Here is a 19,845-nt window from a genome sequence, read left to right on the forward strand (position 1 = left end):
GTAGAATGTCAAGGAGGATGCTTGGATGGATGGGTGGGATCCCAGCGTATACAGCAATCCAGATAAATGTACCCGATGGATGGCAGGGTGACCTCTATGATCCTGTTGGCCTTTCTCACAGTCTGGTCCAGTGCTCGGCTGCTCCCATACCAGTTGGAGATGCCGCTTGTCAGGATGCTCTCAATGGTACGACTGCAAAATTCAGTTTAGGCCAGGGGAGGAGGAATCTCGCTTTCCTCAATCTCCTCAGTAAGTGGAGGCGCTGCTGTGACTTCTTGTCCAGGGAAGTGATATTGAGGGAGCAGCTGAGGTCGTCGGCGATGTGTACACCCAGGAACTTGGTGCACTTTTCCCCCTCTACCCAGGAGCCTATCTCATACACCTATGTTCTCTCTCTTGCCATCTTCCCTGTTCTCTATTGTCTAATTACGTCCGAGGGATGATTTTTCTTCAATAATGCTCTCACTCCGCGAGAGTGACAAGAAGCCTCAGTTCCTAAAACGGAAGAGATTCTGCAGATGCTGCTTGAATTGGAATCAAGTATTTGGTGTGTGTAGCCTCAGTTTATGGCCTCCTCTGCAAGGAATCTAAATCTATTCGTCTTCTTCCAGGGAAAAAACTTGTGAATTGAGATTTAAACATAAGCAGGTGAACATGAGGTAAAACAGTTGCAGAAATAGAGTTTCCAAAAACGAGTTTTAAAACTCATTTTCTTTGATGGCGGCGTGTTTGTATCCTAGCAACACCAATACCCGCTTTCTGGACACGACAGCGTCACCGAGGCAACGGCGGATCCCGATAACACTGTTCTCACCCTTCACTGCAGCTTCTCCACTACATAACAACTCAGTTCCTGAATAACAGTATGACTTTACCACTTTTACCGGGGAACACCTTCAACAGGAATGTGAGTAATGAATACTGAACGCTTTACAAATTAATTTGTTCTTTAAAACTTGTATTAAAACTGGGTTCCCCTACTGTTCGGGGAACCCAAATGCAGAAAACGGAACCACCTTTCGGGAAGCGAAGTTTTACGGGATTTCTTGCTGCCATTAGATTTTTTTTTGTTTCCCTGGACTCTAATGCTAATAGCTATTTCCCCCCTTATTATAGTTAGGAAAAGAAAAGTTTCATAAATCCCATCACTTCGATTTTCCAAATGACGTCCCGGTGATGGTGGGAGAGGAAAAGCCCGGAATTGGTGGGGAGCCATTGCTTGGTCAGAAGTTGAAGCCCAAGTTCAGTGTATTCCCAAAGGGACAAGGTAGCGATGCGCCATCGTGGGTTGTCTTTGATAAGCAGGTACGTTTCAAATCCATACTAGTTTCATTTGCGACTAACAAAATAAAACAACCCTTGTTAAAAATTTTACTCCGTGATATTTTAATCGTGGCTGCTTCCAGTGCCCACTTCTTCCGTTATATTAGTAGTAAAAACTTTAGTTAATACGCTGCCACCATTATGTTTTACTTACTGAGCCTAAACACCTTGCCATTCAATTCCTCACATTCAAGGTCTTCAAACCTTTTAATTTAAACCTTGAATTAACTGGGTATATAGGTCAAATTACTTCCTTTCGTTATTGAAAGCAACTCCTCAATTCCTCAGACTCTGCCAAGTTTTGCTCTGATCCTTGACATATTTCATGGTAAGAGCCATTACTTGTCCCTACTTATAATGAAGAATGATCATTCGCTGAGATATTGGAGGATTTGTAGTACGTACTAACAGAAGCATCACACATATTTATTTCCCTCCAATCAAGTTTGATACTGTATGCAGATTAGATTAAAACAGCCTAGCAAAAATCCTGAGCTGCTTTCCTTTCATGTTATCTTTGACTTCACTGTAGCCTTCATTGTAGAAAATTATGTGTTATGTTCTTCCTACATTTGCCATTGCTTTACTTCACTCTGAGTATTCGTTGTAGCAGAGCGTGTCTATCTGCAAATCTCTGCACTGCCCCCCAACAAAATCCTACTTTTAAAATTTCTTTTATTTGTTGATTTGTTATAAAAAGCAGGCTATGATGGTATAACCAGTCTTTATTGTGTCCCTTGAAAAGATGATAGAAGGCCACATTCCTGAATTACTGCAATCTTTCTAGAAAATGGTGCATGTTTATTGTTTACAAGGGAATTCCAGGGTTTTGATCCAGCATCAATGAGGGTATGACAACATATTTCTGTGTGAACATGGTATATGATTTGAGAAGAAAGGGAAGTGGCTGTTCCCCTGTGTGCCTGATGTCCTCATCCTCTGGTGGTAGAGGCATTTGGACTAGCCTAGATGAGTAACTACAGTGTATCACATGTCTGCCATTACCTGGGTACCATCACATAAAGCTTTAAACATTCATTCCTTTCACATTCTTTGATATGACCTTGGATTGATTATGCTATATCATTCTTTTAGAATAGTGATAACTTCTATATTTTCATTGGCATGTTATTCATTCTATATTATTCAGTTCCCACCAGAAATAAAGACTTTTCAGCACCCATTTCATGCCTCTCCCCATTGGCTTCCTCTTCCTATCTTCTCCCCACAGCACTAAGTCAGACCCAATGGGTAAGAGGCCTTTGCATGAGATGCTGACTTTAATTCTCTCATTTCACTGAACTTGCTCTTCTATCTTCGTACCTTGGCTTTTACTTTGGCTAATGTACTGCTGAAATGTTTATTCATGCTTCAGCCACTCGACAATTTAGTAAACTGCATCTTTGTTACCTTTTCCTATCTTATACCATTTTACACTCAACCATCAGATAAATCCTTGCTGACATGCTTTTCTTCTAGCTTCTAGTGTGTTACGTTATCACTTTTGAGTTTTTAACTTCCTTCGTGGGCTCTTGTCCATCCTTTCTGACAATCTTTACTGGTCCTAGTCCTCATGCACTTTGGGCATCCTTTTAGCCATCCATGTCTCACTTTCCGGAATTTCCTCCTTCATGAGTTTCCACCTTTTAAATTATCTTTGAACCAACTTTTTCACCAATGTAGGAGCAACAGTAGGGCCTTCAAGCCTGTTTTACCAATTAATTGTATCATGCCCAATCTTACCTCAACTTCATTTCTCACTCTCACTCTTTAAACTCTTCGTTAAGTTCAAAATAAATGAAAATTTTCACAATCTCCATGGGGAGAATTTAGATTTCTACTATCTTATAAAACAGAATTTGAAGACATTGGATTCAGAACTGATTAACTATATGCTTGTCTAATAGGTTCTTTGCTTTAAAGCCTATTTTCAAGAGAGTGTACAGGAAAGAAGAGAAGAACAGTATCGAATAAGAAAGTGCAAGATTTACTTTTATTTGGAAGATGACACAATACAAGTTATTGAACCAGAAGTAATAAACAGTGGCATCAGTCAAGGTACTGAAGTTTAGTCATGTCTGTCACAGATGCTATTTTATCTGTGAAATAAAAATGGTAGCCAAAGATACTGCAGCAACAAGTATTCTGTAATGATTTAATCCAGCTACTCAAACTAGGCAAGCAGAATTAAGATAACTTATAAATTTTATTTTAGTTTTCCTGTGTAAGTTCAGCCAGGCTATTGAAGTTACCAGGAGCAAGTAATTGCTTAGACTGTAATTTAAGTGATCCAAAATAATATTAATTGAAGAGAGCTTAAGCATTACAAGTCTAAAATAGAGAAATAGAACAGAACAAGGCAAACTTCAGTTACGCTTTTTATTGCCTTTTTAGGAACGATAATCCATCGTCATCGTATTCCTCTTCCACCTCCATATGATGACCAGTTTTACACAGTGGATCATTTCAACCTCTGCCAAGAAATTGTTTTCTATTCAAAGACATTCATGATCGTAGACTGTGATCAATTTACTAAAAACTTCCTCTGGAAAATGGGTGTCAAACTAAACCCACCAGGCTGCATTCCTGAAGATCCATATATATCAAAACGTGAACAAGTAAGACCAACTTTTTAAACAATGATTGCAAGAGTATGTTTGAAAGGAAAACCAACCAGCTATGTCAATAATTCTATTGAACAATATAAGTTGGAAGAAAATTTTCCAATGACTGTTAAAATGTTACTTTTGATGTTATTGTATTTGATCTGACTTGATAGAGCACAAACAAAGCCAAGGATTATGAATAAGTTTTGTTCTATTTTGGCACTTACATTTTTTTCTTTTGCTTTAATAAGTTAAAATATATTTTAACAACTGTGACAAAATAGATTTTCTCACAATTTGCTACCAATGGGTGATGCAGCTTTTATCTATTACAATTACATTTCTCTTTTCCCTTTAAATACAGCCAATCACTGCAGTACAGATATTTGGGTAATGGAAATTTGCCATTAAAGAAATTACAAGTCATTATCCCAAAATTTTGAGGACAGAATAAAATCCACTCTTAGAAAAGTTATATGAAAAAGTTAATGAGCACAGAATTATTTATTTTTCATCTCATCTTTCTTGACGATGCAGTTTAACTTAATGGAAAAACTAAAGTATGGACCAACTTTTTAGGAATGCAACTCCAGCGCTCCCCACTCCCCACTGCCACCACAATGCTGCACAGGAATTACCTGTAGTTCAAATGCCTTATGCTTCCTACATACTTGAATCTGAAAAATTACTCCTGTGGAAACCTTGTATCAATTGGATTTTCTGTCTTCCAGATAGCTGGGTTTAACAGCACTTCATTCCACTTCCACTCCAGGCATTAATATATCAGCTGTGTTCAGTTAAGACACTAGATGAAACAACCAGTTATAGAGTGTGGAACAGTGCAGTACGGGAACAGACTTTTGACTTGTGCAGATCATGACTAAAATGCTGGTATTTTATAAATCAATAAGAAACAAACTTAAGAAAATAGAAATAAATGGCCTGGCATTTCTAGATTACAGTTTACTTCTGATAGCTGAACATTTATTATATCTCCAGCCTTCCTCTTGAATCCCATTTCACCTAATGCTCATACAAGCAAGGTTCAGTCTTTCCCTTAATTTTGTTTGCAATCCATGAGTCTCTTACAGAGTCAAAAAGTCATAGAACACTGTAGCACATAAGCAGTCCCTTTGGCCTATTTAGTCCATGCTAAACCATGAACCTCCCTAGTCTCATCAATCTGTATCTGGACCAAAGCCCTCCGTACCCCTCCCATCCATGTATCTGTTCAAATTTCACTTAAATTTTGAAGTTGACTCTGCATCCACCACTTGCACTGGCAGCTCGTTCCACACCCTCACTACCCTCTGAGTGAAGAAGTTCCCCCTCATGTTCCCTTTAAACATTTCACCTTTCACCCTTAACCAGTGACCTCTACTTCTAGTCACACCTAACCTCAGTGGAAAAAGCCTGCTTGCATTTACTCTATCTATATCCCTCATAATTTTGTATTGTTCTATCAAATCTCCCCTCAATTTTTTACATCCTGGGGAATAAAATCCTAACCTATTCAACCTTTCCCTATATCTCAGGTCCTCAAGTCCCAGCAACATCCTTGTAAATTTTCTCTGTACTCTTTCAATCTTAATTACATCTTTCCTGCAGGTAGGTGAATGAAACTGGTCACAATACTCCAAATTAGGCCTCACCAACGTCTTATACATCCTAACACTTGTCCTTAACACATTGATTTATGAAAGCCAATGTGCCAAAAGCTTTCTTCTCATGGTGGAGGATTACAAATACCTGGGGATATGAATTGACAATAAACTGGACTGGTCAAAGAACACTGAGGCTGTCTACAAGAAGGGTCAGAGCCATCTCTATTTCCTGAGGAGACTGAGGTCCTTTAACATCTGCCGGACGATGCTGAGGATGTTCTACGAGTCTGTAGCGGCCAGTGCGATCAGGTTTGCTGTTGTGTGCTGGGGCAGTAGGCTGAGGGTAGCAGACACCAACAGAATCAACAAATTCATTCATAAGGCCAGTGATGTTGTGGGGATGGAACTGGACTCTCTCACGGTGGTGTCTGAAAAGAGGATGCTGTCTAAGTTGCATACCATCTTGGTCAATGTCTCCCATCCACTACATAATGTACTGGGTGGGCACAGGAGTACATTCAGCCAGAGACTCATTCCACCGAGATGCAGCACTGAGCGTCATAGGAAGTCATTCCTGCCTGTGGCCATCAAACTTTACAACTCCTCCCTTGGAGGGTCAGACACCCTGAGCCGATAGGCTGGTCCTGGACTTATTTCATAATTTACTGGCATAATTTACATATTACTATTTAACTATTTATTACTATTTTCTATTACTATTCTATTACTATTTATTATTTCTATGACTGTTACTATTTACTAATAGTAATATTACTATTTATGGTGCAACTGTAACGAAAACCAATTTCCCCCGGGATCAATAAAGTATGACTATGACTATGACTAACCCTATCTACCTGTAACGCCACTTCCAAAGAATTATGGATCTGTATTCCCAGATCCCTCTGTTCTATCACACGCCTCAGTGCCCTACTGCTCACCATATGAGACTTACTCTGGTTGTTTCCAAAGTGCAACACCTCACACTTGTCTGCACTAAATTCCATCTGCCAATTTTCAGTCCATTTCTCTAGCTGGTCCAGATCCCGCTGCAAGCTTTGATAGTATTCCTCCCTGTCCACTACACCCCCAATCTTGGTGTCATCTGAAAATTTGCTTTTCCAGTTTACCACATTATCATCCAGGCTATTGATATAAATGACAAACAACAATGGACCCAGCACCAATTCCTACAGGTACCCCTCCAGTCAGGGGTATATAATCACGCTCTGGCTTCTTCCATGAAGTAAATCTCTAATCTAGTTTATTACCTCATCTTGAATGCCAAGTGACTGAACCTTCTTGACCAATCTCCCACGCAGAACTATGTCAAATGGTTTGCTGAAGTCCAACATCCACATAAAAACAACATCCATTGTCTTGCCTTCGTCTATTGAATCAGCATGTCACACAGATAAGGCAAAAATATGGTTTCACATGGATTTTGTTTGAAGTAAGTGAACTCAGTTGGAATGCAAAGGCAGCGTGACAGATGAGCAGTTTTGAGATGGTCAAAATATCATGTTTGTAATTCCTCTCCTGCACGTAGAAGGGGTGTGCACAGCTACAATAGATCTTGACTTTAATAGCCTATTATTACTTCGTGTCAAGGATCACACAAAATAATTCTATTGTATTAAAATGCCTGAGTATTGACATCTTGCAAAAACATCCTGGTAATGCTTATAATATCAAAGCTTTTAGGAGAGGAAGAGGACTAGTATCTGTCAAGGGAACACATATTATGTCTAAAGCTCTTGAGTAAATGAACAGCAAGTGAGGTCTTTAGCAAATTAATATCTCTATAGCGAACCTCGTAAAAAGATGGCAACCATGTCAAAATGTATGACTATTTCTGGTTCAGAACTCTGTAAAATTGTAACAAAGAGCAAGCAGTCTACTTGCTGTCTTGACTCTTTTCCTACTACACTTTCTAAGGACTCTATTAACAGTGTATTCAATTCTTTTAGGAAAATTATTAACACATTCCTTGAAACTGGAGTTTTTTCAGATACCTTCAAAATTGCAGCAGCCAAACCCCTACTTAAAAAGCCAATCCTTGATTTTGAGGTACTAGCTAACTACAGTCCTATCACAAATCTTCCCTTCCTGGGCAAGATTCTTGAGAAAGTCATTTTCATACTCAATAACATTTTGAATGTGAACAATATTTGAGAAAAGTTTTAGTCAGATTTTAGAGCAAATCACAGCACGTAGACAGCCCTTACCAAAATTGCCAGCAACTTTAGGCTGAGGACCGATGGTATCAGAGTATCAGTTTTAATTCTTCTAGATCTAAGAGCTGTCTTTGATACAATTGACCACAATATTCTCCTAGATTGCCTTGAGAACTAGGTTGGTCTCTCTGATAGTGTCCTTAATTGGTTTTGCTCATATATCTAAGAGAGAATTTTTTGACTCTCTTAGAGATCATATTTCTAAGAGATACAAGTTACCTTTTGGTGTTGTTCAGGGAAGTTGTCTTGGGCCCCTACTCTTTTCCTTGTACATGCTCCCCTTAGGAGATGCCATTAGAGAGCATAAACTTGCTTTCTACACTTATACAGATGACACACAATTGAATATTTCGGTTGAAACTGATAATGATAACTCCCTATCTGCTATGATTTCTGGTATGGCTGCAATAAACAAATGGATGAGCAATAATTTCCTAAAACTAAATGAAGATAAATCTGAAATGCTCTTTGCTGATCCCATAGCCAAAAGAGATAAACTTCTTGATAAACTTGGGAACTCACCTTAGCTTGTAAAACAAAAATAACAAGCCTTGGTATTATTTTGATTCAGATAAGAAAGTGACCAGAGCAGCATTTTTACAAAATTTATTTAAGAAATATTGCAAAGGGATGCTCGTTTCTATCACATAATGATGCTAAAAAACTACTTCACACCTTTCAATCAAATGGACTAGATACTGCAGTGCACTTTTTACTTGCCTTCCAATGCAATCTATTGACAAACTCCAACTCATTCAGAATGCTACTGCTAGACTTTTAACTAAGACCAGGATGAGTGAGCATATCACTCCCATCCTATCTACTCTGCATTGGATCCTGTATCTTTCAGAATTGATTTTAAAGTTCTCTTATTTGCTTTTAAAGTTCTTAATGGTATGGGATCAGAGTATAACACAGAATCATTTTTATTCTACAATCCTGCTCCAACTCTCAGGTCTTCTTCTACTCGTCTCTTAAATATTAACAGTCTCCCTTAAAGGATAATTTGTAGTTCAGCTTTTCTGAATTACGCTCTTTAACTGTGGAATTCAATACCTAAAGCTATAAGGGATGCAGACTCAGTTGACAATTATAAGTGCCAGCTTAAAACTTATTTATTTAATCTTGCTCTTAACTAACATCTTTTTGTCCTTTATTGTCATGTTTATTTTTATTTCGAATTTTATTTTCATGTTTGCAGCTTATCCCATTGCAAAGTACCTTGAACTACATTGTCTGTATGAAAAGTGCTCTATAAATGTTACTGGTTTTATTTATATGTGCTGGACAACTTATAGCAAAATTTTTTGTTTTAACGTCAGTGCACAATTAAAGAAATGAAATGTGTAAAATGGCATAAATTGAATGTATCCTTAAACACCAATGTAAAGAAAGTTAATTTTGAAGAATCTTTATTATAGTCTCCAGGAAGGCTTTCTCACTGGTTTTTATTCATTCTGCACCTTCTGTATTTCTTGCAGATGGAGAAAAATATGCAACCTCTCCGGCCATATGAGAAAACTGATACACTTAAGCAGTTCCTGGACCATGATAAGCATGTTTTACGATTTTATTGCTACTGGGATGACAGAGAAACTCAGTTTGGAGACTTCAGAGAGCTTGTTCTACATTATTACCTAGCAGACGACACTGTTGAAATTCGAGAGGTTTTTCCCCCAAATTCTGGCAGAGATGCTGTTGATGTTTTTCTCAACCGAAACAAGCTACCAAAGGTATAAACACAAAAAGTAGGCGATAGTGCTGGAAAATGGGCGCAAGTTTGTAAAAGTGCACTAAGTTCAGACTGTTTACAAACTTTATTATGACTGTTCAGAGCTAATCACATTCATTAGTTCCTCAGCAGTGTGTCCAGTTTCTATAGCAGCCAATAGCTGAAGCTAAACTGGAGTATCAGTAGCCAGCTTGCAACTCTGAAAAGGCACACATTTTAAGGGCTTACAAACTATTGGAGATAAAAGTATTGGTGATGCAACTTTCTTTAGCAGCCATGGCACATCACAGGAGGGAGCAAGTGTTATGCTTTGCCAATTCTACAAAGGAACACTGAAAAGTAGAAAGGAAAAAAAAATGTCTGCTATCCATTGAAATATCTCCAGGCACCTTCTGCAAAGGCAGTTTGAGGGAATTGTTGTCAAGATGAAAGTGAAGAGCCCAAGCAGTATGATCCTGGAATGGCTGTCTAAATGCTAAATGACCTTATAAATGTGGTCAGAATCAAACATTATATCCCTATTGTATCAATAGTTTTCAAAGTTGCTCACTCACTTACAAATCAACAATTTCTCTCAAAAGAACTTTAGAAGGCAGAAAGGTAGTGCAGTGATTAAGTTACTGCACTCATCCAATTCTGCAGAGTAACCTAAAATGATATAATGAGTTCAAATCCCAGCAGGTAGCGACAGCATAGGAAGTGGAAGAAGGAAGTTAGGCATATAGACAACCCAGTTCTTGTTTTACTGACTGTAGTTCCATTAGTTCCATGATGAATTTCTGTCTGCTATTTAAGTCTATGTTACCTTCAGTGTACTGCTAACCAGACAATCTGGTCAAAAAATAATAGCCACCACAATATCAATATTTCACATAAAGTCAACAATCTATGTACCGTACATGTGTCAAATAAAATCAGCAACTACTGCGGAAACACAGCATGTCAGACAGCATCTGTGGAAAGAGAAAAGAAAATGTCCTTTTTTCAAACACATGCAAATTTGTCCATTCCCTAAGGGCTGGACTCTGAGTCTCCTTGACTGTTCTGGTACTTCTATGCATTTTGTTGTATCAGAAAGATTAATTTAAAAATCTGCAATTTCAAAAAACAAACATTTTCTTACAATGAATGAAGCAGAATTAGCTTCACATGCTTGATTTCCTTCCCTACTGCCCTTACTTGGCCTTACCTGGATATATTTCCAGACCCATAACAAGATGGTTCATTTTTAGCTACCTTTGAAATGGCAAACCTTTCAGCTGTGTGAAAAGTACTATAGCTGGATAAGAATTCCTATATCCTTCTTGGGGTATTTACGGGTGTATAATATACTTTTTTAAATGTACATGCAGTGAATCATCAACATGAGGGATCCCCAGCCAAAAGGTGAGTACATGTTCAAGTTTTGCTCTGCAGGACTCTGATGAGGATTTAAATGAAGACATCTAATGGTGAAGTCTGAAAATAGGCCCATAAAAGGGTTGGTGGTCCATCAGGTTCGCCACACAGCCTGCATTCAATTACAAGGAATATGGCCAAATTCATCAGCAACTTTTCATAAAGGTTAGCATAAAATTAGTTGACCATTCCATTAGTACATAAGTGGAGACATCATGCTAGTTCTCAGTCCAGACATCATAGTCATAGTCATACTTTATTGATCCCGGGGGAAATTGGTTTTTGTTACAGTTGCACCATAAATAACTAAATAGTAATAAAACCATAAATAGTTATTTAGTAATATGTAAATTATGCCAGGAAATAAGTCCAGGACCAGCCTATTGCCTCAGGGTGTCTGACCCTCCAAGAGAAGAGTTGTAAAGTTTGATGGCCACAGGCAGGAATGACTTCCTATGACACTCTGTGTTGCATCTCGGTGGAATGAGTCTCTGGCTGAATGTACTCCAGTACATTATGTAGTGGATGGGAGACATTGTCCAAGATGGCATGCAGCTTGGACAGCATCCTCTTTTCAGACACCACCGTCAGAGAGTCCAGTTCCATCCCCACAACATCACCGGCCTTACGAATGAGTTTGTTGATTCTGTTGGTGTCTGCTACCCTCAGCCTGCTGCCCCAGCACACAACAGCAAACGTGATGGCACTGGCCACCACAGACTCATAGAACATCCTCAGCGTTGTCCAACATCCTCAGCATTGTCCAACAGATGTTAAAGGACCTCAGTCTCCTCAGGAAATAGAGACGGCTCTGACCCTTCTTGTAGACAGCCTCAGTGTTCTTTGACCAGTCCAGTTTATTGTCAATTCGTATCCTGCTATCGGATAGCCAATATCTCAACTTCTTTTGCAATACAAGGAGTAACGGTGTGAAGTCAGTTGTTGAGTCAGTTGTCGAGTCAGTTGTCTTCATGATTCTGGATATAAATATTCAAAACGGGTTGTGATGGTAATCCAGAAATATATGCTTAACTGCCACACTTAGCTATTTGCAGTGCTAGTTTGGTATACTTTCTTGGGATCAAATCAGTCATTGCTGTCAGTCCAGACAAGAGCCACTAAAAATCAACCTCCATAGCTTTCAGTGGCCTGTTCTACTCCATGTAGACAATCTTCCATGTGCAGCTAATGAACAAGTATGGCAAAGGAGCTTTAGAGTGGATTTAGTGTCCTGTTTTTCAAATACACTTAGATGACCAAAGGTTGTGCTGGTGCACAGATGTCAGAATTCATTAGTGAATTTTATCATCATTGTCTGCCTTTGCTACAGCGTCTATGGTAAATGATCCACTGAATTGTCAGAGTGTGGCATTGTACAGTTGCTACAAGAGCTATACTCTCGTCTGCTCCAGTGAATGAGTGGACCATGACTTGGAATCCAGTCACTGAACATGTGTACTGCAGCTCAGGTTAGAGTATTGCAGGTTCTGGAATGGAGGTGGCAGCTCCAGCAGAAAATTTTGTTGAAGGTAAAGTACAGTATCATGGTGAGAAGAATTTAAAAAAAGGTGTTGGAGCAGTTATACTGTCTTACTTCCTTTTTAAAACAAAGATACAATATTAGTACTCTACTATTGTTTGGCATCACTCATGAAGCCAGGAACAGTGGAAGAACTACAGTCAGAGCCTAACAGCTCAGTATGTATTTTATTAAATGATTTTAAAATCCCAAAACCTGATAAAGTTGACTGAAAACATAGAACATAAAACAGTATAGCATAGTATAAGCTCTTCAGCCCATGATGTTGTACCAGTTAGCCTACACAAAGATCAATCTACCCTTTGCCTCCCAAATAGCCCTCCATTTTTCTGTCGTTCATGTGCACATCTAAGAGTCTCTTAAATTTCTCTGATGTATCTGTCTTTACCACTACTCCTAGCTGCACAATTCACACACTTACCACTCACCACGTTTTAAAAAAAAGCTTACCTCTGACATCCACCCATAGTTTCCTCCAATCACCTTAAAATTATATGTCTCTGGCTTTCCACGTGACCTATGCCTCTTATCATCTTGTACACCCCCATCTCTCATCCTCCTCTCCAAAGAGAGAAGCCTTAGCTTGCTCAACCTATCCCCATAAGATGTACTCTTGAATCCAGGAAGCATCCTGGTAATTCTCCTCTGCATCCTCTCTAAAGCTTCTACATCCTTCCTATAATGAGGTGATCAGAACTGAACACAATACTCAGTGTGGTCTAACCAGAGTTTTATAGAGCAGGAACATTTCCTTATACCTCTTGAACTCAATCACCTGACTAATGAAGGCCAACACGCCAGATACCTTCTTAACCATCCTATCAACTTGCATAGCATCTTTGATGAATCTATGGACATAGACCCCAAGATCCCTCTGTTCCTCAACACTGCTAAGAATCATTCCATTACCCCTGTATTCTGCCTTCAAATTAATCTTCTAAAGTGCATCATTTCACTTTTACTTTCCAGATTGAACTCCACCTGCCACTTCTCAGCCCAGCTCTGCATCCTAACAATGTCCCGTGGTAACCTACAACAACCTTCTACACTATCCACAACACCACCAAACTTTGTGTCATTTGCTCTTCTTGTTATTGTTGTGCAGCTGATATTTATTCCCTTCCGTGAAAGTGCTTGCAAAGTTTGTTATTTCCGAATTAATGATTAGGCTATTGCTTTTGCCCATCTTTAATTAACCACTATTTCTCTTTTTGTTAGATTAGTAATATTATTGGCTCACCAGTAAATTTAGATTGAACTGTTCTCATGTTAAAACTGTACTTATAAGGCAAGAAAAAGTAAATTTTACTTGATATTGTTTTGAGCATTCTATCTTTATTGAAAGAATATTCCAGATCGATTATATCATCCTGGTGAGATTACAGACCGAACACTACTGAACACTTTTGGACCTGTGGGGCTTGGAGGCCGCTATATTCTGGATAGTCTTAAGGTACCAAAATCAATATTTCAAGGTTTACCAACTACAATGCCTTTAGAAAGATTCTAAATTATTGACATATTTATTCACAATTATAATTATATTTTCTAGACCGGACATGTGCGGCAAGAGTTCTACAAGGATTGTGACTTGATGATTGGGACAATGATAAATGTCTGGGGACGGAAGGTGGTTCTCTGTGATTGTGATGAATTTACAAAGGAGTATTACCGGAAAAAGTATGGCATTGGTGAGCAAACTTTTATTTTCACATTCATTTTCATTTATCTTCTCTAGTATCCCTTTTGCACTACTTCCATTGGGAAGGCAGGCAGGATATATTAACATTGTTTTGTCTTTCAGCCATGACAGCTGCATAATTGTAGTAAAAATTTGAACAAAACTCTGATGCCTGTAAGGAGTTTTTAAAGTTCCTCTTGTGACTGTGTGGGTACTCCACGTTCACTCCTACAGTCCAAAGATGTAATGGTTGGTAGGTTACTTGGTCATTGTAAATTGTCCTGTGATTAGGCTAGAATTAAATTGGAGGCCCAGAAGACCCTTTTCCATTCTGTATCTCAATAAATAAATAAAATGTTTTATGGCTAGTAAAGAATATGTTTAGAGAGGAGATACAGTTCCTTTCAGTTCCTTTATTCTGTCATCAATCCTGACTAGATTTTACAGTAGGGATGGTGTGACCTGGTTGATGCATAGTATTAGATTTGTACCATGAGTTGAGGCCAAAAATTTCCACTTTAGTCTCAGCTGATGACAGGATAGCTTTCCACATCTTTACAGTGACACTATTCAAAGTATTTAAGGGAAAGGATATGCTTTTTTTTAGCGGTACGTATAGCGTAAATCTAATACTGCACATCAGCCAGGTAACATCATCCCTACTGTAAAGCATGGTGGAGGTAGCATTGTGCTATGGGGATGCCCTTTAGCAGCAGGGACTGGAAATCTGGTCAGGATTGATGGGAAGATGAAAACTGCTGAATACAGAGAGATTCCAGATTAAAAAACCTGTTAGCCTCTGCAAGAAAGCTTAAACTGGGGCGGAAGTTTGTCTTTCAGCAGGACAATGACCCAAAGCACAATGCCAGAGCAACCGTGAAGTGGCTTCAACTGAAGAAAATCGATGTCCTTGTGTGGCCCAGTGGGAATCCTGACCTTAACCCAATGGAATATCTCTGACAAGACCTCAATATTGTCATCCACTGCCCTTTCCCAACTACCTGACACACCTTGAGCGATTCTGCAAGGAGGAATGGGCAAATTTTACTCCATTACATTGTGCAAAACTAATAGAAACTTAGCCAGAAAGACTACTGACTGTAATAGCTGTGAGAAGTGGTTCAACTAAGTACCTAGCAAAGGTGAGGCGGGTTGAATACTTTTGAACTGCTGGCATTGCAGTTTTTGAATTTTTAGTTTGTTGTGCTTTACAATTTTTCCTGTTTTTTGGGCTGTGCTGTGGAAAAAAAAGGAGCATGCGATTCACAAATAAAAATTCGCAGTTAAATGATCAAAATCCCTGTTTGTAATAGTCATTTATGTGAACAAAGGGTTGGGGCTGAAGGTTTTCAGGGCACCAAGTCTTATCATGAATTTCATGCACAATGATTACCAGAATTTTACTGCATGAAGTAGCTTATGCTGACACTTTTCAATTGTAATGCCCTGGTTTCACAATCAAGCTGAGAATATAGGTCTGAATCTTATCAGTTTTGTAATCTTTGTACATACTTTATGACAATTATATCACATCTATTTTGGATGCTTATTTACATACTACCAGCTTTATGCTGTGTTGACTTTAATGAATGTGAAATAGGGCAGATGTAAAATGGACTTCCAGGTTGTACTTGCCAAGTTCCTAGTGGGAGGATTAAGTAAGATCATGGTCCTAATTTACAATGCAATTCAAGGGAGAAATTAGAGACAAGTTCTGTTACTCCAAGCAAAAGTAGAAAATCATTGAGACAGTGCCTTGTTCCTCTTAGAAACTAGATGGTATTGATAACTAGGGTACAATAAGTCTACTCTTCACTAAGGAATGGTGCTGACTAGGAAGAAAGTAGATGGTAGTGAAACAAACTGTACCTATACTTCTGCTGTCAATACAGTAAAGCTGTTGACTTTATATATTTATTTCTCTGACTCCTGTACAGATACGGCAAGATTGAGAATTCATTGAAATGTCCCAAGGAAATTAACTTAAATGCTTGTACATGTCAAGGTAGCACAGCCTGACAATTCTTTGCTTCCTTCTTGTTTCCACTCTGATTTTGTAGATTCTAGGTGATCGATGAAACCTATTTGTGAACTGCAGACTGGGTGGAGGGAGTGGAGAGGTGTGGATAGCTTGCGAGGTGGAATGGTCTTTCCACCATTTCCACCAGGTTTTTGTGTGTTCCCATTGTATGACTCTCAATGTCATCCTGAATGTTCCTTTTGCATTTTAACCAGCTAGGGTTCCTGACAACAAAGATGTTGCATTTTTCAAGGAAGCTTGAAGCTTGGAGAATATCCTTAGATCCTTTCCCCTAACACCCTTCCCATGACAACACGCCAATTTATACACAAGAATGCTGACATAGTAGTCAATGAAATGGAATTACATTTCCCCACTCCATTGCCTGCCTTGCTTCTGTTTGAATTCAAAACACAGAAACATATAACAATCAGAGTAGCACTGTGGCAAAATGGAGAGAGCCATTTAAAAGTTGGAGCCCTATTACCAGTTGATGTAGGAATATGTAGTGGATTCCAGTTAACTGGGACACAGCAGGACAAGTACATTTTGGCCCAATTAAGCAGCTGCTCCGATGAGCTGAAGTTTCATGGAAATAGCTAAAAAGATAAGAAAACTGTGAATGAACAAAATCAGCATAGACACCCAGTGCAGATAATAGACTACCTTCATACATTGCTTTCAATATTTGCTTCTTCCTAATTTTAAATTTCATTGTAACACTCGAGATGATTGTTGATACCTTCAAGTTCTTCATAGTTTTAACTTGCTGAGTAGTGAAATAGTTTCATTTTCATTTCTGGCTATTTCTGGCATCTCCAAGCCTAAATGCTTGAAACCACAGTGAGCGGTATACAGAATATAGTAGATGAACTTGTAGCACAGCTACAGATTGGCATGTTATGACATTGTGGGCATCACTGAATCATGGCAGAGGGGGCAGCATGACTCTGTTGGTAAAAATGACGAGTGTTCGATGGCTCTGGGCCTCTACTCACCGGAATTCAGAAGAATGAGAGATGACCTCATTGAAACCTATTGAATGTTGAAAGGCCTCGATAGAGTGGATGTGAAAAGGATGTTTCTTATGATGGGAGAGTCTAAGACCAGGAGACACAGCCTCAGAGTAAAAGAGTGTCCTCTTAGAACAGGGATGAGGAGGAAAGTCTTTAGCCAGAGAGTGGTGAACCTGTGAAATTGATTGCCACAGGTGGCTGTGGAGACTAAGTTTTGGGTATATATAAGGCAGAAGTTGAAAGCTGCTTGATTAGTCAGGGCATGCAAGGATATGTGGAGAAGGCAAGAGATTAGGGTTGAGTGGGAAATTGGATCAACCAGACTCAATCGGCCAAATGGCCTAATTCTGCTCCTATATCTTATAGTCTTAATTGATGCAATTATATACTAGATCAATGCAGACAGACAATTAATGAAATATTGGGTGCTTAGAATTTGCCTGCATATTTGAAACAGACTCAAGGTCAAATACCCTGTTGAGTTGTATTAACATGATTGGTACATTAGCTGTGCAGTGCTCGATTTGTCTTTCTATTTAGTTCTCCAGTTTCTCTCATTTCTATTTCTCTCATGCTTTCCACCGGCTCCATCAAATGCAGCACTGGAAAAAATTAACACCTTCCTGAAATAAGTTCCAACAATTTCTATCAGAACATGCTACTACCAGTTTACCTCTATTATGCTAGATTCAGCTGATATATTGATGTACACATTAATTTTTAAAGGTGTTAGCCACTTAACAGATAGATGCTCATCTGAGTCACTACGTTACATTACAGTGTAATGTTTGGGCTATGTAAATAAGCTGGTAGCATGAAGCAGCAGAGACACCATCAAAGAGAATGGGCACACTTATTCATATATTGTAGATCCTTTGCCATTTTCAGTGTTTCCTTGCTTTTCTAATACAAAAGCTGGAAAGCTGAGTTTAAAGGAATTTTTGCTAACAAAAAACAAAATCATACTCATACTTGATATTATGGAAAACAGCACCAACAGGCATGTGCTGGTGACATAATCCAAGAAGAGGTATTCAGTGTAGGGAATATCATTGACCCCCCCCCCCGCCCCGGTTTTGAATTCCCCTGAAATCAGTGAGCAACCCTCAAAGAATCCTCACCACCATTGGCAATTTGACCACAAGTTGAAGATGCAAGGTAATCAAAGTACAATTTGGACACGAGTCTATCTTTAGAACCTTTTACATCAACCTGCCTCCTCAATTCCTCACTTCTCTGACTGACTGACTGGACTTGAGTACAAGGCAGTTCCTGGCTATCAAAAAGAAAGAGCTCTCTTTTCTTTCATGGGTTACCTACTTTAGACGTCTTTGCCTTTTTACTTTCATCTGGTGGTCAGATGATGGCGCTGTTGGTCTTAGAAGGAATATATAGACATAAATACGGTGTAATCTCAATGTAACACTGGTGTTTGAGGAATAATTTAAACCCAAGTTCCATCTTGGGGCATAATAATACCAGTGGTAATTCCAAAAACACATATTTCAAGGTTGCATTGCACAAGAAAAAGAGCATTGAATGGCCTTTTCAATTTTTAGATTGGATTTCATGTAGAATTTTTATTTACCTGTATCATGCTGAAACCTTGAGTAGCGAAGCATCCTGTTGATGCCCTCCATTGACTGGGGTCGACCATGGATGTTGTGTCCCAGCTGTCTATGTGATATGCAAACCAGGGTGGTATGGTATGAAGAGCAAACTGTTGCCCTTGTAGCAGGCCCACCCAAAGGTGCCAGTAACTCACCTCCGCCCCTTCTTCTGTCAGTAGAAATGGATCCGCTGGGCTTAGTAGCAAAGTCACATGTGAAGACCAAGATCTGGACTTGGTTGTCAGAGGCTGTTTGAGGTGCACGCAATTGGAACATTTAATGGGTAGCTGGAGCCTACCCCCACCACCACCCCTGGCTAGAACAACCTTAAGGAACCATCATCCTATTAAAATATTGTTTTCATAATAACAAGTTAACAAACTGCTTATAGGAAATTGTGAGCACAAATACCTGCTCCTCTTTGGTGACTACAGGTGGCAACACCATGCAATTAATGTTCTTTCACTCAAAATATTCTTTGTATAAAAATACATTGAATTTTGCCTCTAATGAACAAATGAGATGGAAATAAATAAAGCTTACACAAAGTCACTTAAAATATCTAAAGAAAAATTCTGAGATTTTAAATGATTATACTGTTAATATCAAAACCTGTTAGATTTAATCAAAATCAGGTTTATTATTACCAGTGTGTGTTGTGAAGCTTGTTAACTTAGCAGCAGCAGTCGAATGCAATTCATAATGTAGAAGAAAAAACCTAAAAATAAATAAGTAAATCAATTACAGTAGATGTACTGTATATTGAATAGATTAAAAATCGTGCAATAATAGAAATAATATATATCAAAAAAAATGAGCTAGTGTTCATGGGTTCAATGTCCATTTAGGAAATCAGATGGTAGAGGGGAAGAAGCTGTTTTCTGAGTGTCTGCCTTCAGGCTTCTGTACCTCCTACTTGATGGTAACAATGGGAAAAGGGCATGCCTTGGGTGTTGGAGGTCCTTAATATAGGACACTGCCTTTCTGAGACACAGCTCCTTGAAGATGTCCCGGGTACTTTGTAGGCTAGTACCCAAGTTGGAGCCAACTAAATTTATAACCCTCTGCAGCTTCTGAA

General features: G+C 38.8%; 1 protein-coding gene across 1 annotated transcript in view; it reads left to right on the top strand.

The window, feature by feature from the left end:
• Positions 1 to 787: 787 nt before the first annotated feature.
• efhc2 (EF-hand domain (C-terminal) containing 2) overlaps positions 788 to 19,845 on the top strand; it is a 47,769-nt gene continuing 28,711 nt past the window's right edge. The window contains exons 1-7 of the mRNA XM_063049872.1: positions 788 to 907; positions 1,117 to 1,305; positions 3,231 to 3,381; positions 3,718 to 3,941; positions 9,252 to 9,503; positions 13,786 to 13,893; positions 13,993 to 14,131. Coding sequence (XP_062905942.1) covers positions 866 to 907; positions 1,117 to 1,305; positions 3,231 to 3,381; positions 3,718 to 3,941; positions 9,252 to 9,503; positions 13,786 to 13,893; positions 13,993 to 14,131 — 1,105 coding nt within the window. The 5' untranslated portion in view covers positions 788 to 865. The remainder of the gene's footprint in view (positions 908 to 1,116; positions 1,306 to 3,230; positions 3,382 to 3,717; positions 3,942 to 9,251; positions 9,504 to 13,785; positions 13,894 to 13,992; positions 14,132 to 19,845) is intronic.

The sequence above is a fragment of the Mobula hypostoma genome, chromosome 6 (genome assembly GCF_963921235.1).
Source record: "Mobula hypostoma chromosome 6, sMobHyp1.1, whole genome shotgun sequence".
Taxonomy (NCBI): Eukaryota; Metazoa; Chordata; class Chondrichthyes; order Myliobatiformes; family Myliobatidae; genus Mobula; species Mobula hypostoma.